General features: G+C 40.6%; 1 protein-coding gene across 1 annotated transcript in view; it reads left to right on the plus strand.

The window, feature by feature from the left end:
• LOC139744780 (unconventional myosin-Va-like) overlaps window positions 1-25,159 on the plus strand; it is a gene marked incomplete at its 3' end in the record, with an annotated part of 136,149 nt that overhangs the window by 92,026 nt on the left and 18,964 nt on the right. Inside the window, exons 4-6 of the mRNA XM_071655199.1 lie at window positions 7,610-7,754; window positions 11,900-12,056; window positions 18,804-19,029. Of these exons, the coding sequence (XP_071511300.1) occupies window positions 7,610-7,754; window positions 11,900-12,056; window positions 18,804-19,029 (528 nt within the window). The remainder of the gene's footprint in view (window positions 1-7,609; window positions 7,755-11,899; window positions 12,057-18,803; window positions 19,030-25,159) is intronic.

Genomic DNA, 25,159 nt, shown 5'->3' on the forward strand with positions numbered 1-25,159 from the left:
GTTCAACAGAGTCTCTTTATAACTTGGCCCAAGTATACTTCATGAGGTATAGATGCACTGTTTAGATTTTGGACAAAATCCGTGAAGGTGAAAGATCAAAGGTGTCAGGAGTCTTGCTGAAAATGGAATTCTTCATGCTTAACTGCAGCTATGAATGTGCAGTGATATAATTTAGTAGGAAGGACATATATACGAGCCGATGTTTGTATTACAAAGTGACATTCAAAGGTCAAGGTCAAAGGTCAATATACATTGATTGAAAAGTTCACCTCAGAGCAATAACATTGACTATGAATTTTTAATTATAAATTTTCAATGGAAAGGAGGGTTGGACTGATAGGTCAATGTAGGGGGTTTTTTTAATTTGTTTTGTTTTCACCATGGGTAAATGATAAATGTTTGGGGCTATTAAACAGGAGGCTTGGAGATGTTTGTTGATGCATGTTTCATATTGATTCAATTCATAAGCAACATGCCGAGGTGGACAAAGTTCTTACTCCATCTCTGTGAAGAGTGATGACAATGATCTCACATGTCATCCAGGGTGGGCATTGGGATGATCATCTTTTGGTTATACTAAAGTGGGTACAAACTCATTGGCTTGGAGACTAAGTGATGTCCTGGTGGCAACTCGAGTCTCGCTGGTCGCGAAGACGTGTCTGCGATGTCTCATGGAGACTAGCCTGGTCTTGGGGGAGCCTGGTCTCTGGGAGAGTCAAGCATGTTTGATTTTTGTAAAAAACTTTTTTCCAGTCTCCAGGTGGTCTCAGAGACATCTCTGTTATGTCTCTGCAACATCTCCTTAATTGAGGCCAAGTCGTTGAGACTAACTTTGTCAACCATGTCTCGGAGACTTCTCTGTGACCTTGCAGAGACTCATGGTGACCTAACGGTGGTGATATGGAGACATCGAGGTGATGTCCCGATGACTTCTGGTCAGATAAATTGTCACCTTGTTTGGAGATGTATTGAAAGTCACCCTGGAGTTACCTTCTTGATGAGGGCACAAGCCTATTTTTTTTCTTGTCTTACAAGTGGCACAAGCATTGTGTGGTGTCTGGTCAGTCGCATCAGTCGTAGTGACGTCTCCTCCAGAGAGATAGGCCCAAATTTTCTAAAGCTTGCTGTTTTCTCCAACGTAATGTCAGAAGCAGAGGAAATATGTTTGGGTTGTGTTATGAATATTTCACATTCTTTTACATATAGTTAAAAGGAATCAAATATGTGATTTATAGCGATGGAAATTGCAAAGATATATCGGGGTCTCTCTTATCAAGAGCATTATGTCAGTTAAGTATTGATGCTGCTCTGTTGGTTCTAAACATAAGTTACTAAACTGCCTTAATTGTGCTCAAGGAGGACCAAGAAATATTTTCTCACAAAAATGTGAAACACATACACACACCCATACGCTTACCTATGCTACACACGTAAATACTGATCAATCCATATTTGTGGTTATTTTAAGGTAATATTTCAAAATGTGCAATAGGAAACCACCCTCCCCCCCCAAAAAAAAAAAATAGGGAAAAATTCAACAAAGTCTGTTTCAAAATATTTCTGAGTATATCTCAATGGGTGATTTCAAGTTCGGTGCTAGTGCTGGTGCTAGTGCTAGCCCCCGAATAACAGCGTTAAATCGAGCTCCAACACCGACGGTCAGATTAACGAGGCGATACCGATCAAAATTATCGATCACCAGCACTAGGTGTTGGAATCACAGCACCGCGAGCTCCGCGGGAATTGCGCGACGAAAAAAGTGATAGCGCATAGTTAAAGTCAAATATAAAAAGATGTAGCCATGACTGTTTAGTTTTAGACACATAACGAGGAAGAATAATTAAAATGCCACAAATTTCATCCCTTCTTTAAAACACAGTTATCCTAATTTTGCTCATAGGCTCACATTTATAAAGCCATGTCGATGGTGTTCGTTTACGTTACGTGGGCGACCACTGCATTAGCATAGACTTTGCACGTAAAACGTGCAACTACTTATGGACGTAAATATGAGTCTCGCACGGCAACGCTAACACCAGCACCGAACTTGAAATGACGAAAATGATAATCCCTAGGGGCTAGTGTTAGTCAATGGAGAAAAAGCACGTAAATCGCTAACACAAACGGCGGAGCTCGGTTCAGCAGACGACATTCAACACCGAGCCCAGCACCAGCAACCGGAAATACGTCATAATTTTGAGGTCAACTCCCAACACCGACGTGATTTCAAGTTCGGTTTTATCGCCGGTGCTAGTGCTATCTCAGCACTAGCACTAGCACTAGCACCGAACTTGAAATCACCCAATGTATCACAGCTCCTCTATATACATCTCTCTTTCTCTCTTTGCATAATATATCTGTATGTGACATTATATAACTCTATTGTTATTTTTCTCTCTATCTCTCTCTGTTTGTGTATATGTATTTGTATATCTTTTTCACTGTCTCTCTCTGTGTATATGTATATATATCTTTATCTCTCTATGACTTTCTCTCAATTGATATCAGTTTGTCTTTGTAACTGTCACTTTATAGTCTACCTTTATGTATCTCTCTCTGTCTGTCTCTCCCTTAGTGCTCTCTCCATGTAATGTGTTTAGGTAAATGTCCAGTGAATCCATTTATTTCCATCCAGTGCCTGCTGTAGTACCTACCGTACCATAGACTAGTGCTGCAAACCACTGGAGGTACTTGTTAACTTCCAGGGGCGTGTTTGATACGTGGTTGTAGCTTTTGAAAGCACACAGAGAGAGTGACCTGGGTTTGGTGAGTCGTGTGCACCGGGGGAGTGACCTGTGAGAAATGCTCGTGTTTGTCATCCCGCTGAGTCTGCTAACCGCAGGCTCTCCGCAGATTGCTCAACAGACTCACAGTGGTGAGCTGGCTTTTGAGATCAGATTATTCTTCTTCTTTTTTCTGTTTTTATTTCTGAGTGCCTTCAGGGAACGCAGACAATCATATCCATAATTTCATAATTTGCTTTCCAAGGGTAGCCATATTATTGTACTGAAAAGGAACCTGCAATGCACATGTATTATGTAATATGTGCTGCTTGAATTACCCTAAGAATGTTGCCACGTTCGTCACATATAGAACACGGGTGTATACTAACCAACCCATGAACCCACTTATGACCACTGCCTCAAGATGCTATCGTTGTTCGTACGTGATAATCTCGCCTGTGGCTGCAGTTGATTGAACTTCGGTTCATTCAATGTTGGTTGAAAGATAGTAGGTATTTGTGTTGCACATCCCTCAATGTGCACATACCAGATGGCAGTGTTTTAATAGGTTCAATCAAACTGAAGATTTTTTGTTACATTAATGTAGGACAGCACATTTTGATGGCTTGCACCCATGAAACCTTTCTGAGTTCTGCAGTATGTTCTGTACAGTCTCAAATGGTGAAGGAGGGGATAGGAGTGCGATTGCCACAAATCAGGTATTGTCAAGATACCCCTAAGTATAGAGAAACAATGTAGGTATAGTGATATGGACAAAATTATAGTTGTCATTTGACATGTGTAAGTGAAGTTACTTCAGGAACATTTCTCAGGTTGACTTGGACTTTAAAACCTGTCATTTTGTCACAGAAGAGCAATTTGGATGTTTCCTTGAACTATACACATGTACTTGATAGATTCCTTCGTCTGTTACCAGGTTTGTTTTCCTCTCTTTATTCTTAAGTCCCGTTGCAGCCTCCGATGGTGTGTTCATCATGTCATCCTTGACTTGGTCCACTTTCTTCACTTGAAGCACATCCAAGAAATGCTAATTGTCTTTCCCCCCTCAGTCGGTTTCTGTCTGTCATGACCAGAAATTATTTAAAGAGCGCCGAGGTGATGGGGGATTTCAGCTGAATGCTCTCGCGTACAGATAGATTTATGAATGTATAGCCCCCTTTGAAAAAGAATAGAATGCACTGGCTGAACTAAAGATCACAAATAATTGTTTGTAATTTATCAATATTCTACAGCATTTATTGCAGTTTGCAGGCAGTCAGCTCCCTCAATCCTTGTTACATGGTTTGTGAAAGAGCAAAATTTTGCTTAATCATTATTTATTTGAACAACTACCATGATGTAATATTGGGTCACGTGGGGCTTATGTATTCATTGTGTGGCCAATTGCAGACTGTTACAGGCCGTTAGTAACGTAACCACTTCCCCCGCTGAATGGTTACCTCCGTCTCCCTTGTGTTGGAGAGGGGACCCCTCGTTTCTCTCTGAAAGGTTGAAACGTTTGTGCATCAGGGGGTATAAGTCACTGCTCAATGTGGCTGCATTGTGTCATCACTGGAGGGGAGAAGAACAGTCGTCTGCTCCTCACCATTACTCAATCATGTCTGTGCAGGTATTGTATTACTTTAAAGGCAGGATCACACAAACATAATAAACGTTGTAATATGTTACAGAAGTTGTCTTAATGAAGAAGAAAACTTTGCACTGCAAATGGACTGTAACTTTAAAGTTGAGAATAGCAACTTAACTCTCATCAGTATAGGAAAGATTTTTTGTAAAGTCTTAGGCCAGAAAAAGGCAAAATTGATGCTCTGAAAGTTGTAGAATATTTATTCGTTTTTCTGTCCAAGCTTTTTATACAAACTTTGAGCTTAAAATGTACTAATGTGATACCATGTTCTACCCCCGTGAAAGAATATTACTCTACAGGGCACTTGTGTTTTAAGTGACATTGTAACATCAAGATTACAGGTTTAAAGTAGAAAACTTGTTGTATCGCATTAATTCCCATGGTATACTTGCAAGTATTACCATAGTGACCCTGTCTTCCATGTATATGAAAGTCATGGCTTGCCACAAATCCTTTAAAAAAAAAAAATCAAAGAGTCCAAACAGCTTGTTCCAAAATATCATTTTCCCCTCTTAATTAAAGAAATATGTATTATAATGTCAAGCTGATTACACAGAATTTTGAGTATGTACTCAATGAAAACCTCTTGTTGCATGTCAGTCATATGAAGGTCAACCTGGCTGTGACATACTTTGAGATGAACGTTTGATAAACAGTGATTGATGTGGAAATACAGAAGAGTAAATAAATAAAAAGGAAAAAGAGGTCATTGGATGACAAAAGTGTAGGGGCTCCCGTCAAGAGATGTTGCCTAACCTTGCAAAAGTTTAATTAACCCTTGATTCCTAGCCAAGATTTTGTATTGAATGCTGTGTATGATGTCAAGGCAGATGCTAAAGATTTCTGAACAAGTGTTTCATGTTTTAAATATAATAAAATACTCCTCAATACATCAAGCATTAAAGTACACCATGTCATTTTTTTAATGTTATCTTTATATCATCTTATTCAAATGTTGCAAGTCACCATTTGAGTGAATTGTGTTACCATGCAGCAGAGACAACCATTTTTTTCTGTGATTCTTTTCCCTTGCATATTGAACAAATGATTGACCATTGAGGCAGTGCATTTGAAGTAGGTTTTTCTTCTTTTTTAACGATCAAATCTTGGAACTTGTATGATGATCATCACACTCAATATGAACATCTGTTAAGCATTTCACAGTTTCTGAGCCACATGACATTTGAATTCATGTAACAATGTGTAATCACATTAAGTTATTTTTTTGCCCTAAAGGATGGGGGGGGGGGGGGGGGGGGGGAGGGTAAAAGGATTGTAGCAGATTGATTTTGATTGAGGAATTGAAACAAGGAATGTCCGACAATGATAACCGATAAAAGAGGCAATTTACCAGAGGCATGTACAATGTATATATGCTTCTCTAGGATGTTCGCACGTAAGGTGATACAATCTAGATTCATTGATGATAGTAAAGGCACAACTTCATATCGAAAGTTCTACAGCTAGTTTGAAGTAATTCCACGTAGCTGAATTACCTTGGGTTTACAGACGAGCAGTATTGCTCATCATGCCTGAACCCAGATGTCTCAGAGAGGATTTTTGCCAACAAAACATCCCCAGGCCCCTGAGGAAAAAAAAAAGAGAGAAAAAAAGTGCTCACTTTTACTTTTTCCTGTGTCACTTGTCGTGTGTCGTTGGTGGCATGTTCTGGTGCGCCATGTGAGTTCAAAGGCAGTTGAACAGTCTTCCTGGCTTGACGTGTTGTGAATCACGGCCGAAGTGAGCTAACATGGGCTCCGTTGCATCATGTGATAGGGGTAGAGACGAATACCGCAAGGAGGGCTTTTTCGCTTTTCTATTGTCACTGGACCCTATGGTGAATATGTGCTAGCGATTCTCCATGGGGGACCTGGATTTGTGTTTCCCCTTTGTGGAATGTGAAGGTATGGTAGCTTTAAGTATCAGAGTATTCATTAGCATTTTGGATGTTGCTAAATTTGTAATTAATGCATTTACTGCATTATTGGAACAGAACAAAATAGAGGTTGAAACTGGAATTCTATTATTGTGATTGTTGTGTAGTACATGTTAATGTATTTGAGCTCTTTGGCTATTTTTTGATGAAGACATGGGCATAATGAGTGTAGGATTGGTAATTACATAGCATTTGTGTTGATACTTCAGGTTTGTTCTGATATAGGAAGCCCTAGAAATTTCTTACGAGGTAATATCAGGAAAGCAATACATCTATCAGCCAGAAAATACAGGCTTGTACTGTCTGTTGTTTTATGACCTGTGCTCTTGTCTATGATGCATTTGAATGTTACTTTGAGCATAGACATGACAAAATCCTGTCTTCAAATCCCCAGTTTTTATGTATTAATAAGCCAAGTTTACTTTTTTTAATTTATTTATACAAACTAGAGGTAAATGACAACATCTTAAAGCGAAAGAGCTCAGACAGTAAACCCATTCTCTATAGCTTATACTGACCAGGCAAATGCATTGGGGATAGGGAAAAGGTCTATGTTACTGCCCTTGATTGGCTCAAGGGCCACCCCACCCCCTTAACCAGAGAGGAAGCTGGGGGCAAAATCTTCAGACTTTAGAGGTTTGTGGGTTTGTAAGTTTTTAAAGTTGTCTTAAGTTGTTTTTTTTCTGATTACATTTTTTCTTAACGGCACGGGGGTGCGTGGGATGCTCCATCCTCCAGTTCCATGACCCATGATAGGTTCCAGAAGAAGAGTTGCTCCTAGTGATGTCATTTTGAGGATAGAGATGGGTTTTATTCTGCAATTTTAGAGTTTCAGCCAACCCACACCTACACATACCACCAGCATATGAAATATGTAACCAAGATGATGAGAAAACTTTCACCTTCTCTACATGTTTTGTGCTTATCTTGCATTCATACACTAAGTCACTTGTATGTAAAGGCTTGTCCTCGAGCATTCTAATTAGCTCACATGCATATACAATGTACAATGTACTATTGTGCTAGGCTATTGAACCAACCTGTATGCAAATTATCTTGCTTGGTTTCTACATCCATGCATTTATTACCCTGCCTCTTGTGAATGGTATGCATTTTCCAGTTGTAAAATTTTTCCCTTTTACTTTTCCCCAGCACTTGCCAACTGGTGCAGTATCAATCTTACCGGATTTGGCACAGAATTTTTAATAGATTAATCACTGTCAGTCAATTTTAATTAGCTTCCTCCTATCCAGGTGAAATGGTAACCCAGTCTCCCTCATGTTTGCTTAACCCTCGCTGCAGGTATTGTATTGGTTGCCATCAACCCGTATGAGCAGCTACCACTCTACGGGGAGGATGTCATCCAGGCGTATCATGGCCAGGACATGGGGTCCATGGACCCACACATATTTGCCGTGGCTGAGGAAGCCTTCAAGAGAATGTCAAGGTGGGTACAATAATATCCCTCTCCTTTCTCATATCAATCCCCTATAAGAAAATGGAACAGTCTTAAAAACTCTTTTTTTTGGGGGGGGGGGGAGGTATTGGAAAGAGCCATTATAGTGCCAATAAGGAGGAGAAACTTTGTGAACTTTACCAGCCATATGTTGAATATATCGTCGGTTGGGAATGATAAGGGCGTTAAGTTGCCACTAAACCCATAGTGTTCGAAACAACTTAACGCCCTTCTCATCCTCAACAGACGATATTCTTTGCCTTCTGATGAATGTTTATCTGTAACAGTGATTTTCTGGTGCCTTTTCCTCTCTTATTTTAGTCATTTCTGTTTGTGTGTTTGCCCTTGTACTTTTGACACACTGAAAAGTAAGAATACTAAACACTTCTCAGTAGATTAAAAGATATCAACATTTTCTTGTAAACTTCCTTTGATACTCTCTCTCTCTCTCTGTTTGTAGCTGTTTGCTGATAATTTTAAGGGTTATTACAGAAAGCTCAAATATGCAAAGTTATTGCATAGACTAACAGCATATACATTTTTGTGTTGAGAGGCTTGAAATCAGTTTTCATCCTGATTTCCTGAAAGTTAACCAAATACACCTTCAAAGCTCAATTAGTATGCCATTGTCCATCTGTAGCATACAAATTCCTATAGGGTAAAAGTGATGGAGCATCTTTGTTTTCCTAAATATTTCTGTTTTTGTTTTTTTTTTGTAATACTTTTTTTTTACCTGGTTACATATACATAAGTTTTTGTGTAAAAAGTAATGATCCTTGCAACAAAAATATATACATGTAAATGGGTGAATTTTACAGTTCTTAAGTTGGGCCCCTTTTCCATTTTCACCAAGTAGGAAAAATGGGTTGGTAAGGTCAAATCTCATATAATAGTAAGGATGATGGGGCCATAGAGACAAGTGTGATATGGTTATGTGAATGCCCCCCACCTTCCCCCAAGCCATAGTGAAAGGCTGTGGGATAAGTTTGAAATGTGAAGCATCCTTGAATGTTTCATGATACGGAGAAATGAGAAGCCATTTGGCAGAGATTGGAAGCCATCCAGAAAATAGGAAAACGGAATGTAAGGACAGGTAGAAGGTCATATCTCACTGCGTCATTTTTAACACAGAGAGAACACTCAATCACAACTCAAGACAAGATTCATCATGATATCTAAATCTATTTATATCTCATCGTGGAAAATGTTCATAATCTTCTGTTATCAGGGTAGATTGTTATGCATATTGCCCAAACTATGCAGTGACAGGTCAGAGAAAATCCGGGCAGTGTGTGCCGTTGCCATGGTAAGCAACCAGTGGCATAAAGAAATGCACACAAAATTTGTAGACCTATTTTTAGGTAGGAAGATGGGTTTAGCTAAATATGGCAGCAGTCAGAAATTTTAGACCTCTATGCTGCAGAATGCAATGCACTGCAGACCATAACTATGGCTGACTAGGGAGGTTAAGATAATATAAACAGGCTATTTCTGCTGTGAAACAAATATACCACCTCAACAGTCCACATTAAGCTGAAAAGTGAAGAAATTTGCAGCATAAGAGACCCAGCAGCATGGGGATACCATTGAGTGGGAAGGGTAGTATGGCTCGGATGCATTCGAGAAATCCCTGTATTTAAACAAATCGTGCACAGCTTTATCACTGATCTCTATGTATTACACACACACAGCTGAAGAATCTTGACCTGAGTCTACCATTACTGATGAGCATACGCTTTGATGCACATATTCATTGACTGGTGTTTGTGGTTTTCAAATGTACCCCGATGGGCAGTGAGTGAATCGGGCCACCCATGAATCCCCACCCTACTATATCTCTTTAGATAGGGTATAAATGTGGATTCAGTGGGAAATCTAAATCATTACTATGAAGACCAAATGCCCAGCTAAGTATCAAAAGAAGCAATTTCTTGTGAAGTCAAAAGAAAGTGCACTCAACTTTTGAATCAGTGTGGTTCATTCAGCCCATTTAAATCAAACTGCTGTGTGATACTTCACCCAGAAGAAGAGCAGATGTTACAGGAAAATTCACTCTTGACACATCAAACCAAGAAAGGGTTGTTCTCAAACCTCAGATGGCTTGGCTGATACATGAGATGAACCGATGAGCGCAACTTTGTATGTCATCAAACGTCATCTTCTGTCAAAGAGTTTGGAATGTGACCAAATCACATGAACAAGAAAATTGTGGAATGTGTTATAACCATATCAGAGACTCGCTGTTGGCCTGGGCAGGTGGGATTTTAACAACAACAACAACAACAAAAGACTATGTGAAGAGACACTATCACTGCCAAGTTGTCCCAGGTACGCAAGGTGTTATGAAAGTGCAGTGGTTAAGTCAGGCAAAATGGCAGTCTGTGTTTTATGGTTGATCGCAAGAGAGACAGGTGGAAATGAGTGGTGTATGTCAGGCACCCAAAGATGAGAAAGGGGTGATGTCACGCCACAAGAATGGCGGGGGTAATTTCTGGAAACTTCGCCCAGAAGCACCTCATCGTGACCGCAGAATTTGAGTCACACATCACCTGGGTGTCAGGACACCGTTTGTGGGCCTGTTTGGAGTATGATACAGTATGTGCAGCTCTGCATTTGATCATGTGTAGTGTTGAATCACGGCAAAATGCATGATTTCATGTACAGCTGTATTTACTTTCGCAGACACTTGCCATTTCAGGCACTGACAAGACTGCAGCTGTAGACTTCTTTTTTTTTGGGGGGGGGGGAGAGTCAAAATGTAATTGTATGTATTTACCCCATCGTCCCTTCAGATATCAATATCAGTTCTTTATGAAAATGTAAGAAAAAAATATTTCCTTACTTTGGCCTCAGCAATGTGCACATACAGTGAATCTGCATAAGATGAAGAGATAATTATGATGGTTCTAGGGCATTTACCCCTGGGACAATTACTTCGGACCCTTCTCCTGACCCTAACCCTAATCCTTAATCCTGAACCTAAGTCCTTTTCCTAACCCAAACTCTATCCTAAACTATAACCCTAACCCTAATCTTTACTCTAACCTTATCACTAACCAGCATTTAGCTTGGGGGGGGGGGGGGGGGGGGGGGGGTAAACATCATCAGGGGTAATTGCTCTGATACGATTATGACATCATTTGCAGTCATCTCATGGGCCCAGAAAGGTTGACGGAGAACACGTTATCAATAGAGGGCGGTATTTGCTTGCTCCTCTCCACTTCCTTCAGGAAACTGCAGCTGGACTCTTCTTGGCGGACTCATTTCATACTTAGCCAATTGCACATTCATTCCCTTTTTTCCTCCCCTCTCATACAAGTCATATATACCTCTGGAACAACAAGGAAGCTAAAAGTGTAATGGAACAGGTGAATGCTGCCATAGCATATATATATTATTCATTCAAAAACAAAAAACGAAGAATCAGTTGCTCCCATTGATTGACAAAGAGCACTGGCTAGGAAGGAGTTGTCCGACTTCAGAGTTAGAGTGTGGCATCAGAAAATGCTGCAGAAATATTTTCTTGTACTTTAACGAGGCTACATCTGAATTGTTATGGATATCATCCCTTTGAAGATACTATCTCAGTGTTCAAGACATTTTCCTGTTGCTGTCCATGTTGGAACAAAGGCTTTAAATCCTTCCCTTGCAAAGTTTTATGTGCTTCTCAAGTTTGTCAGATTACCAATGAAGTAAAGGTGTAATACTGGGGCATTCCGAAATGACTCGCATCATATCTACCTTCTAGTATCTTCAAAGAACCTCTTGACAAATGACTGGTGATGCAAATATGCAGCTTTCATTTTTGATTTATTATAATTTTGTATTCATTTTTGTGGAGATTTAAAGAAATTTGATATTTTTTTTTTTTACCCTCTTCCCCTTGTGACGATTTTAGCATCTGCCGTTTCCCAAAGCAAATGTTGGAAAGATTTTCGGAATTATTTCATAAAATACAGTGTCAATTCCATGTACTTGAAGTGGATTCACAAAAAAACAAAACAAAAACAAAACAGCAATTTGATCAATTTTGTACTCATAGGCCTCTGCAACAATGAGTCAAGAATTCATGTTAGGAAGAATTATTGTAACCAATCCCATCTTTTTGCTTGTCTCTGTCTTTGGCGATAACTCAGGTTTGAACAGGACCAGTCCATCATTGTCAGTGGGGAGAGTGGTGCCGGGAAGACAGTGTCGGCCAAGTATGCCATGAGGTACTTTGCCACCGTTGGGGGCTCTTCGACGGAAACACAGATCGAGAAAAAGGTCTTGGCGTCCAACCCCATTATGGAGGTGAGTACCGGGGAGTTCTGTCTCAAAAAAGAAGAAGCAAAAGTAATGGTGAATTTAGCAGCATGAAGTAAATTCCATCGACAACTGCACTTTAATTATCAGACAATGATGCCTGATGTTGTGCTCAATACTGCAAATCATAGTATTACATTCGTAAAATATTTCTTTTTATATTTCCTCCCTTGCCTCTTTCTTGTAGTATTCATCTGTGTCATTTTGTATTATGCCAAAGTCTTTCAAATATGGGAATTTATTTCTAAAAGATAAGAATAAAGAAATGGTGTTTAACAGCTTAAAAGTAACTCGAGTCGGCATGTGCCATTTATTACCTCCGCCAAGGGAGGAGGTTATGTTTTCGATACTGTTGGTTTGTTCGTTAGTTAGTTCGTTTGTCCGTGTGCAAAATAACTCAAAAAGTAGTGAACGGATTGGGATGAAACTTGCAGGAAAGGTTGAGAATGACACAAGTAACAAACAATTAACTTTTGGTAGTGATCCGAAAATTTTGGGGGAATTTATGAAGGATTTTTGATATTTTGGCAGGTAGGGTCAATGAACTTGGGAGTTCAGGCTGTGCATATTTGAGGTTTGCATGCACGCACTAAAGTGCGTGCTCTAGTTTCTGCTAGGGCGTGGCGCGGCATGCAGCTGAGGGTTTGTGACGTAACAAAGGCTTCTGTATTAGGAAATCGGGTGACTTTCAGCACACAATGCTACATAATGTACGTATCTATATGGGTGGAAATGACTGATATCTCTATGGAAGAACAAGATCAGTGGTGGAAATGAGCTGCATACTTGGTGGAGGTCTGCGCTCTCAGAGTGCTTCTCTAGTTCAAACAATGTTTTTGATGTCCTGTTCAGTATTGCATAGTAGCGAATTGTTTGTACATACAGTGTTATCTTTCCCCCACCCAGAATTGTTCTTGTATTTTTCTGTGTTTCCGAAATGGGACAGAGTTAAAACAACTATTATTCTTTTCATGCATAACTGACAGTGCTTCACACATAATTCATCCATCAGGAGATAATATGAATTCTCAAGTAGTTATGACAAAATGTCGCTGTACTTTGGTTTTGCTGACTCCAGATGTGAGAGATTTGTCTGTACTTCATTCACAAGCCAGTGATAATGCAGGCCAGTCTCTCCAGTTGACTGAGAAGGAAGTAATGTGCGGGTGATTTGGCTTTTCTCCTGGTGTGTATCCATAGGAATTCAGGATTTGCTGTGTCATTTTGTCATCATTCTCTGCTACTCTTTGTCCATTGTACATTTCAAGTGCGAAAAAAATATTGCCCAAGATGTTGCTATCCCCAGAGATGGCTATTCATCTGATGTATTAACCATCTCATTTCTCTATGGCATTTATCATCATTCAATTACCAGCTTTCTGTTTTGGGGTCATGGCTTTAAAAGTCTCATATTGGCTATAGATTACTGGTGTGGTTTGAAGTTTGCTTTGATTGGGGTTGGAACATAACCCATTGCATTCCAAAAAGCAGACCCCCACATGATATCTTGAGCGTCCGTAGCTAGATTCTGGATTTCTTTCCCCTCTCTTGTATGGGTTCTTGCAGAAGCAGTCGGGGGTAATTAACGGTGAGAGGTTGTTTCGGTGATATGGCAGGAGCCTGTGTTTACATTCTGGTCTCCAACCAGTGACCGTGATGTCATCCCTTGTGTTCATGACAGAAGATTGATCAATGTACCTTCCTGGGGATCAGCCTCACCTGTGTACCTGTCATCCACCTGTTGATGTTTCTCGGGACAACCACGAGATCTCAAGAAAGATGCTTGTAATTGGATGCAGGGAAAGGTCTCCTTCTACCCCCACCCCTTCTTGCGGTGCAAAGACAGCATTGAAATCTTCCAGAGTGGATGCATGCATATGTGGAGACTAAAATGATTTTTTTTTTCCTCTGTTGTTATCGGAACATCTCACGTTCACACAAAGGGCAGTGCATCCGGGCCCTCTCATGGAGAAGATAGTCTCAAGGCCAAGATTAGCCGCCAGGCCAGGCGCTGCCGCTGCTGGCCCCCTGACGGACGGTGTTGCCACCTGCGTCAGTTTGTCACATGGCTTTGAATCACGCCGCGCCAGGTTGAGTGCCAAACAAGGGCCATCTGTCGGCGAGCGTTCTTTGCACGGTCGTCACTAGGGACTTGGCCGACGTCAGTGATTGCAGCCATAACAGGCGCAGAATGTCACAGACATTTTTCTGCGGGACTAAAAGTATCGTCTCCCTCTTTTGTTTTTTTTTTTCCTCAAAGTCTCTCTTTCCCATCCTTTCTTTTTCAAGAGGATATTTTGAAGACATTTATTAAATCATGTGTCATTTATCAAAATTGGGATTTTTAAGATGAAATACTGATTAACTTAATTATATTAAGACCTTGAATGGAGTATGTTGAGCATACTCATTTGTTTCCTACTCTACTAGACTTGTACTAAAAATACAACTGTCCATGATTCTCTCTCTCTCTCTCTATTTTTTCTTGTTGCACCATAGTTATCGCTGAAATCCTCAAGACTACTCTGAGGCACATATTATGATAAAAGTTAACTTTTTGGGCCTGGAGAGTGTTTGTGTCCTTGTTTCCTTGCATATTTGAATCAGTTTACACAAAGTCCCAGCCACAAAAATAAGTCTTCATTAACTTAAACATAGCAAAAGCAAAATTGAACATGAGTCATCTGTAGGGGTCATCTTTATGTCTCTTCGTTCATGTCTGCTGTATTAAGGGTGTTATTTTCCATGTGGTTTCTGTAATTTTGAGCGTATTAAACATTTATTGCATTTTATTATATCTTGTTGTATGGGATTTGTCAGTCGCGGCAGAGCTAAATCTGTGAGTAAGATTTCAGATGAGAGGATGTGTAATTATGTACAATAACAGATACATGGAAAGAGAGAATGAGAGATAGAGTGGGAGAGAAAGCTAGACAGATATGTGTGAGTGCTTACATTGTTAGATACTTTTTAAAAGTGTGTCTGTGTGTGCATTGTTGTGTGTTAATTTTTGTGTAGTAGCAGCAGCAATCATACTAAATAGTAATAAGAGAAATTATGATAAGAATAGGTATGATAATGGCAATAAAATATTTTATGACAAAATGATAAAACTGTAATTGAACTGATGGCAAAAAAAATCATCCAACTCAGAATATGCTTCACAAGAAAAAACACTGCAGAATCACATGCTCATTTAAAAACAGATGGACAAATGTATTTATTTGGTTTGGTGAACGCTTTGTTTTCATGTGCACATTGCACCATTTGCATTTGTCTGTGACCACATTAAGATTACACAGCAGTTTGTTTTAACACGTTCTAATTCCGTGAATTTTGTGCTTTCATACTGTAAAGCATTTGACTGGGAGTAACCCTTCTTGTGGTATGTATGAATTCACTTTAGAGGATTTTCTTTTCTTTATGACCCTTTCAGTTTTCGAGTTATTGTTCAGTGGGGACTTGAGTATAAAGTGATGAGGTGAAATGATGAAATTCAGCTTTAACCGCTAACACCTCCCTCTGTAGGCACAAGCTATACCAACCCATCCCCCCCCTCCAGTCATCGAGAGCACAGGTGGGAGCTTCCTGCAGTCGTCTGGTTTCCATGGCAACCATTTTCCCCCTCAGTCATTATAACTCCCCATAATTTGCCCCATTAATTCAAGTTTTTCGGGATTGTACATTAGAGCCTGCATGGAATCAGGGGCTTTTCCCCCTTCTCACTCTCGAGTTGGTAATTGAACTTGAGCCTTAACATTTATGGTTCATTCGGCGTTGGCGTCATCATGCAGTTTATTCTGCCGCTTCTATGTCCCACAAAAGTCTCCCAGTTTTCTTGGCAGAATGATGCTGGGACATGTACAATTAGATTTTGGGGAGTAGGCAATTTGGGTTTCTCACAGATGTGCTAGTGAGTTGCTCAGATGAGTTTTCTTGTAATGTGATTTCTCTCAGCGTTGTGGCTGGCATCAGCGGTAGGGAGTGAAATTGTGTGATTGTGGATGACAGTAGTAAGGAAACAAACAGTAATCGGATTAGACTCCCCCATTCTCACTGCTCCTCCTCCCTCCCTTACATCTCCACCTTTCAGTCCCCCTCTACCCCCTCTTTCTCCCATCCCCCCCCCCCCCCCCGCTTTACCTCTTCCCCTAACCAACCTCCCCCTCTCCCCCTCACCCTTTTCCTTTCCCTTTCATTCTCTCCCGCCCCTCCCTCTCCCTACCCCTCCCTACCCTCCTTACCGTCTCCATACCCTCTCCTTCTCTCCATCACTTCCCCCTCTCCCTGCCCCTCCCTACCCCTCCTTACCCTCTCCCTACCCTCTCCTCTCCCTCCCTTCCCCCTCTCTCTTCCTGCCTGTACCTCTCTATCCCTCTCCCTTTCCCCTCCCCTTCCCCCACTCTTCCCATCTGTGTTGGAAGCGGGAGGAATCAAAAATAGCTTGCTTTGACTCAGTAGACATGGTGGAAGTGCGTTTGTTTGGAAGCGACAAACTGTTGCAGTCAGGATGTCGGAAAGTTTCCAGTAGCGTGCCCCCGAAAGCACGACTCAAAACTCTCTTGGCTGTCTACTGCCTTCCTCCTTTGCTGTCAATTGTATGTGTTTGATCCAGAACTTCACACTTGCTATATTTTGGCACATATACTTCTATTTCGTATATCGCTGGTGTGGTCTAGCTGTGTCTGCTGATGCCCTGCTAGGTCGCTGACTTTTGTAATTATTCACAACATTTGATGAGAGTAGCCTTTTGATTGTTATATTTTGCTACTAGGATGGATCAACATGATATGTAGGCAGGTGGCTACTTTGGCAAGGAAGGAGGCGAGAGAAGGGGTTCCATCCAAAATGTTCCATCTGAGTGACGAGTTTTTAATCAACGTCTGTATGAAAACCTTGGAAGAGGAATAGGAGCCTGTGTAGTATTTGTGCTTTGTTCATAGAGAGAAACATCACGGTGCTGACCTGTACACGGATTGAGGGGCCAGCAGACTAATAACCCTCCCAAAAAACTCCTTGCTATCTCTCTGTCCATCTCACCTGCGTCATTGGTGCATCTCTCTCGATCCAAACCCGAACCCGGGTGGCCGACTGTGCGTTGTTGCCCTTCCTCCGACGCTTGGGTTTACATGACTGTGATGAGTCAGTGTACATGATATAGGTCGGATGAGAGGAGTACAGGGGAGCCAGCTGACCCACAGGAACCATTTGCTCTGTTGACCTCTGCACTTTTTAACTTTGTACTTTTGAGCTTTGTTTTTGTTGTTGTTGTTGTTTTGTTTGTTTATTCATTCTGGCATACTCTGCTAAGAAAACTGGACAATTTTTTGTTTCTTTAAAACAAAACAACATCAAAGCCCTTTATCTTCCCCGTGTGATTTGCTGCATTAGGAATTTGGCAAGAACGGGAGGTTTGTGCAGCGGTGATTGTTGAAAAAGAGAATGGAAGAGAGTGCACGTACATGTTGGGCAGGGCAGCGCAGGTGTTCGTGTCATTAGATCAAATCAGATCATTTTTCTCGCATGTGATGTAGCAGAGCTGGTGCCCAAGCATTTGATCGAAGCACGAGCCAACGATTATGGCTGGCTCTTGAGTTGGCTCTTGACTCTGACAGCTCCCTACCTCGCCTCACCTCACCCCTTGCCCCAACCAGTTACGCTGGGGCTGAAGGAGTGTCCAGTGAAGCACTTGCATGCTTCATGACAAGTATTCATGGGGCTGGATACCTTGCCTGCGCTTCTACCGTGCAATGTCGCAAAATTGGAGGATCGCCTTTGCTGAGCACCTGATAGTATTTTGATGCAGAAGGACAGTCTAAACGTGGGAAGTTTCATGCGGAAATGTTCGCAATAACTTGCAGCAACATGTGATTGGTTTTGCAATTTAGTGAAAATGTGTTTAGCGAGTCTGTGAAGTCTCCAGCACTGGCTAGATGCTGCCGCCAGGACTGGCTACCTCAGGAGTGTCGTCCACTGGCCATCGAAGCATTGCATTGCGGAAGATACTCTTCAAGTATCTAGAATCCAAAGAGGAAAAGTAGTATCTGTTCTGGTGTGTCTGGACGACAATATAAATGCCTCAAACATGTCTTGAACATCTCTTGTCACATCGACCCGCTGTCTTGCGTTTGATGCGAATCCAATCGTCTCTGCCATCGTGTTTGCAGGATCCAGGGGAAGTGTCACTCTGCTTCTCGTTCCTGCCAGTCATTAAGGAATCTAATGAGCCTCGTAAATGGCAGAGATAAGTGTCCGGTTGAGGGGTGACACTCATTTACTGCGTGCAGAATTCAGCTGCCATGCTGAGATTAAAAAAAAAGTAAAAGCTGTCAAAAGTCTCGTTTTATTGCACTAAACTACATAGTAGGAAACTGGTGGAAAAGGCACGCCAAGCTACCACTAGAGAGCCTAATACGACTGCAGAGCATTACTTTGGGTGTTCTTCCTTCATTTGAAGAGTTGAACGGAGTGATGATTTCCATACTTGGATGTGATATGGAAATGGAGATATGATTACCATAGAGGAGGATGCATATTGGTCATCAGTGCACAGACAGTCAGATTTGACATGGAAGGAACTTCAGTGAACAGTTGTGAATCAACCTGTTGGTTGCCCTGACAAATAACAATTCTCCACACTTGAAATATAACCGAGTAAAGTCAGAAGAGATAAAATCTATTACGATGGCATTCGTAACCCTCAACATTTATCACCTCATGTCCACTTTCCTCAAGGCCATCGGCAACGCAAAGACGACGCGCAATGACAACAGCAGTCGCTTCGGTAAGTACATCGAGATCAAGTTCAACCGCCTGCACCACATTGTCGGTGCCAACATGCGCACGTACCTCTTGGAGAAGTCACGCGTGGTCTTCCAAGCGCCGGAGGAGCGGAACTACCACGTCTTCTACCAGCTCTGTGCTTGCTGCGACCGCCCAGAACTAAAGGACCTGGCACTCGGTACGTAACAACATCGCCAATATTTTCCCCCAAATATCACAGAGCTTATTTCTCAACCCTCAAATGCATCCCTTTGAATCTGAATCACATTCCTTGCCTCATATTGCTTTTGACATTGCCCCTTTGATTTATCCCTAACTCTCCCCTTTAAAACAAAAAGAGAATATATGTTTATATTTTTGTTAGTGGGTATTAGTGTAAGTGTTAATTTTGATACACTTTTCATGCTGTTGTTGCTTATATGATTTCAGTGTGTCAGTGATTTTGAGTTCTGTGTAGTACAAGGTTTAAAGGTATGAATAGGCTGGTTAAATTAGTGTGATATGTTACATATTTTTGTGACTGACATTCCTGTAGTACCATGAAACTTATTAATTTCTTTCATTGTGTTTGTGGTATTTCATGTAGCAGTGTAAAAGTCGTAGACGGCAGTATTTTGGTTTAACCTACCCTTAGGTAAATTTGAATGCCTTCCCCAATACCTTTCATTAGGACAAAAGAGGCATATTTTTATTGCATAATCTAAACCACGTTCTATTTCTGTTTTTAATTTGGCTGGTATTTTAGTGGAAATTTGGGTGAAGCATTGTTTCTTTTTTATGATTATTGTTGGATGCTGTCCAGAGTTCCGTTGACTGGATTCGATGCTGTTGAACACATGTTTGCTTTTCTGCTATCACAATGATGCTGTAAACTGCTTTTTAAAGGACACCAAAAAAGAAACTTGCAACAGGCTCAGGTAGTTATCACGTTTTGGCAGAAGTTGGTCATGAGAACTCTGTCTTTCTTCTTTTTTTTTGGGGGGGGGGAGAGGGAATGGGGGGGTGAGGAAGTTAACTTATATTAGAGTTTTTCCACTTCTGATGCTGAATAACTTTGGCACTGTGCTTGTCATTGTGTCTCTGAAGGTAAAGAGTACTATGGTTTACAGATGTACCATGTTCTGCAAATATTGTGCTCCTATGCATTAAACCAAGATTAGATGGGGACAAATTTTGCCTTAGAATCAGGTGCAATCTCATTGGCAGGCTGAATGAGCAAAACAGTGGGGAATGCTCATTCTCATTAGATTCAAGTCATGATAAAATATTGTGTCCCAGATATGCAAATGAAAAAATCAGAGCAGGTTATTGGCCAGCATTGATGTTTTCATTTTTGCGCCCATTCTCACCTTACATATTTCTGACAAATAGCTACGATACATGATCTACCTCAAAAAAAATTTCAAGAGAGCTTGCTGTTAAAGGTGTTATAGAAGAGTACGGAAAGTAAAATGATATGCTAAGTTTCATCTGTTGTGGCTGTTTAAAGATAGAAGTATGCCGTGTCATGATTCACATAGTGAGCGGATGAGGTGACATAGGCTTGGATTGGCATTGAGAATTTCAACCCTTTTTTAGACATCCTGCTGTCTTGTTTTCAGTGGACGGCATATTTAAATTCTAACCTTGAATCTCGGGGGATGGATCCAACCAGAGGCTCTGTGGTCATCTGGAAATTTGGACATCCCGTGTGAAAGGAACTTTTGATTTCGTTAAATGGGCCAGGCTTCTAAATGCTGCTAGCCGCTTGTGGCAGAAGTGGTCCAGGCTTTGTATGTCATAGTTTATACATGTATATTCATATGCCATAGTTATATGTAATTCATATATTTTTGTTTGGTCAAATCATATTGAATTTTTCGTTTTGTCTTTTTTTTTGGGGGGGGGGGAGGGGGTTTCTATGCAATGGAATATTTTTTAGGCTAAAGGTAGAATTTTTATTGGAATCTACATTAAAATGGCTGTCCAAGCATGAAATAGTGATGTCTTTAATGGTATTACTAGTAGTTGACTCTTTCCCCGGTTTTCATGATGTATTTTATGAACAAGAATAGCAGCAGAAAAAAATTGCTGCCCTTGCCAGAGTGAATTCAAGCAAGATCCTCTTCTCAAGATCCTTCTTGATCAAGATGCCAGTCTTAAGTTTCACACACGCTTATTATTAAGCTTATCTCTATCTTAAGGTGCTGTAGCAGTTGGATTAGCATAAAAAGAAGATATCAAACTTGTAATGTATTTTTTTTTCTTTTCATATGGTTATCATCTGCCTTGGAATTATTAATTGAGAATAAGATCAAATAAGATTGGGGGATCCCCATGTTAGGAGTGAAGAAGATCTGAACTTCTCGATCAGGGGGCACTTTAAATCTTCCAGATGTGCATATTATGTTTTGCATCCCTCAGCGTCATTTCCTGTGATAGGGGGAACGACAGGAAGAAGATGTGCTCATTGGAGTAATACCAGCTTGAGTAATGGGTGTGGTGAGAGGAGGGGGGTTAAGGAGGGAGAGAGATGTGCATTAGGGGTGCATGAAATAACAAACATGACTTGGGGACCGTCGCTGCGTGCGTTGCTTGAGGAAGGGAGCTATTACCTTGTGATCAAACTTGGAGCTACCGTGCTTGACGTGGAATTATCCGCTCTGATAGCAGGGATTATTAGCCGCCTCATGGTACCTGTGTACCTCCGTCAACAGAATTATGCCTGGCTTACTGCATGAAATGCCTTTCATCCTGATGATACAGGATCTTGAATTTCATATGATCCTCTTCAATAGGCAATGCAGGAATATTTGCATATATGTATGTCATATACATACATACATATGTAGAAAGAGAGGTACCATAAGTGGGTATATTTGTATTTGTTACTCACAATTGATATCAAATGTGTGGTTTTAAAGGGATTGTACAGTACTGGTTGAGGTGGGTATTCATGTTTTGAACATTCCTAAGTGAGATTATGAAAAGCCTCTTATGAAAGATGAAAGAGCATATAATTTTAAGAAGGATTCAACGTTTATTTGATGAAAATTGGTTTTCAAATGGCTGAGATATCCCAAAAAGTGCTAATAATAAAAGGCGACATGCCACAACTTTATTAGGATCTCTTTGTTTCACCTTGTTTTTGGGTATCTCAGCCATTTCAAAACCGATTGATACCCCTTAGAACTGCATGCTCTTTGACATCTCATAGAGTGGTTTCTGAATATCTCACAAAACGTTAAAAGCTAAATCCTCACCTCGACCAGAACTGTACACACCCTTTAAGTAAAAAAAAAAAAAAAAATGAAATGTTGAAACTTTTTTCAAATAACTGTCCATTCCCAAACAACCACTAGGAGAGAGAAATCCTGGGATATTGCACACCACTATTCAGATATGAATAAAACGATTGTTTTTAGGGATCATCTGTGCAGGTGTCATCTCTAGGGACAATCATCATTGACTTCCTACACTTTGAATCATGTACAAGTAGGAGTCAATAGATCTATATACTTGTAGGACACACCAGAAGTGATTTGTCCCTGAGCCCTTCTCTTGAGAAACAACAAAAAATCTATGAAATCATCTAACTTTTGCTCTTCAAACAGTCAGTAGTAAATATGTTTTACCAGACCATACGATACCACTCTTCTGTTAGCATGCTTTTGGCAGTGACAAACCCAGCAATAGCCCGAGTGAAATTACAATGAACACACAAGGCCTTGCCAATGTGTCCATGGTAATAGCAGCAAACACTTATTACTGCCTGTCAATCATGTCATTGCTTAATTTTGTCCCCTTGTGCTGGCTTTAAATGTGAGGAGCTTCTGTCCACTTTCAGGTAGCAAAAAAAAAAAGAAAGAAAAGAATAATGATAATAAAATCGATTAACCCTCACTTGCAAAGGGTGATGTGGTAATCTATACACAGAGCGATCATTGGATGCATCATTAAGATGTGTCCTTAGAAAGGGCCTGAACGAAAGCTGGTGTATTTTGCAAATACAAAGAAATTTAAAGAAATGAACAACATATGACACCACCAAGCATAACTCTCTTTCTTTTGTCCTGCTTATTTACCACATGATCTTTGCAAATGCTTTTATATCTCCTTTCTTATATATGCGCTTCAAGGGGGGGGGGGGGAGGAGGTGGGAATTGGTGGGGACAAAACAGGCACACTACATGTAACTTATCACTGACTGTAGATTAATCCATGAGCCCTCTTTCTGTCCAACATGTTCAGTACCATTGTTAGAATACACTGATGAATACCTGCAACACAGTGTCTGCCATTGAAATATGGTGACATGTACACTAAAACAGAAAGTCCAAAGTACCACTACCTAAATACTCTCAATGCCTTTCGTTTGATATTGCTTGCAATGTATTTATACTTGATGAAATTGAGAGTCAAAAAGTCTTTAAGGAATCCTGTGATCTACAGCATCTCTGTCTCATATTGCAGTACAGTCAGGATTTTTGTTTTTAATTGGAATGTTTTATTGGAATACATTGATATAAGAGCGGTAGTCGTGAGTTAGCTATCTCGGAAGGGTGAGGCAAGCCAGCAAGTCACGGCAATTACGTGAGAGATGGAAGTTGTATCGAATGTATCCAAATATCCTGCCCCAGATAATCATTGAGATGCCATTTTATGCCTAACATGATGGTGATATCATACATGTAACTCCCAGGAATGATTCTCAAATCTCAATGACTATTTAGGATTTTTCATACCATCACGTTATCACCATCTGGCGAGACTCTTGCAAGGATAATCGGCCGATATCAGCAGGGCAGTGAGCAAATCAAAGCAGATATCGAACCTATTAAAGTTTGCCTGTTGATGGCATGCCAAGATTTAAGCAGGACTGGGGCAAATGCCTGTAAAGAAATCTAAGATACCCTGGTAACATATATGGGAGCTTGGGTGTGCCAAGAAGTAAGGCATGTTCATCTCTCTGAGAGTCTTAATACTCTCTGAAAAATAGTTTTGAACAGGATTTCACCCAAATCAGATTAGAATCATGCCAGGCTCCTCCAGCAGGGTTTAGCATTTGTTTTGGGTTTGTTTGTTTGTTTGATTGTTTTTTATATGTGTGCAAACAAGCTCTGTTGGTCTTTTTTTAGACCAGAGAGGCATCTTTCGGAAGCTTGTGTGGATGACCTCAGCCTGGAGCGTCTGCTAATTCAGGCTTTCGTAGGAGTGAGACGATGTTTTGATGACTTTCAGTCATTAATATCCCGTTCATCGACAGACGCTACTTTGCTAGTTTGCAACATTTTGCCATCATTTCATTACAATCGTGACATGATGTTGCTACTGGAAGTGATACCAAGCCAGAGTTTGAATGAGTATAAAATTTCAATTTCCGTGGCATGGCAGTATAGATCTTTTACTCTGTAGAAATTGCCAAACCACATAATAGAATATTCTATTAAACTGAAATCCATTTCTCTGACAGGAGAGAATGCCCCTCTAGTTTGATATCATCATATCAGTCCTCACATTGAATTGCTCACATTAATACACACACAAAAAGAGAATCATGAAAACTTAAAAATAGCACATGATTGGATGCCTTTCAGCAGGTCTTTGTTACTTGGTACTGAAGTGTGAACAAGTAGAAAATGATGGAGAAAAAAATAAAAACCAATGCAAAATTTACCCCCCCCCCCCTCCTTTCAGTTTGGCCAGTGATGTTACTGATTCGGTTTGACCTTTGATGCAAACTCTTCTTTGGGCACTATTTTGGGAGTAAACATTAATAGCTCTCTTCCCCCTCTTTTGAATCCATTCTTTCCAGATAGTGATGCAGGCACCCAAAATAAATTTGGCAATTCTCGGGAAATGTGGGAAAGTATTTGAAAAAAAAAATGCAGGAATGCATAAAGGGTGCTGTGATACACTCAACTTGGCATGAGAGTTAGTGTAAAAAAAAAAAAATATGTGGGTATGAGAATTGTATTAGTACAGTTATGTACACATGTACAAATAAATAGACTTATAGAGCATTAAACTATGAGACTGACCAGGAAGAAGGGGAGGGGGGGGGGGAGGGAATGGTGGGGTAGGAGGGAATGGTGGGGTAGGAGGGGTATGGATATATGCGGAGACACAAACATATAACATTGAAGTCACACCCGGAACGAAGCAGTTTATTATACAGCTGAAGAGGATATCCACTGTCAGTGCTCTGGGTATGAATCAATCTCCCATTCAAAAGTCACTCAGTCTTCTCCTGCTTAGTCACTGTGCACTTGTCTCGGCTCATCAAGCCACCGACACATGCAGATGGAAGACATTAGAATAGATCAATT

The sequence above is a fragment of the Diadema antillarum genome, unplaced genomic scaffold (genome assembly GCF_040938485.1).
Source record: "Diadema antillarum isolate AM-2024a unplaced genomic scaffold, OU_Dant_1.0 seq00001210_RagTag, whole genome shotgun sequence".
NCBI lineage: Eukaryota > Metazoa > Echinodermata > Echinoidea > Diadematoida > Diadematidae > Diadema > Diadema antillarum.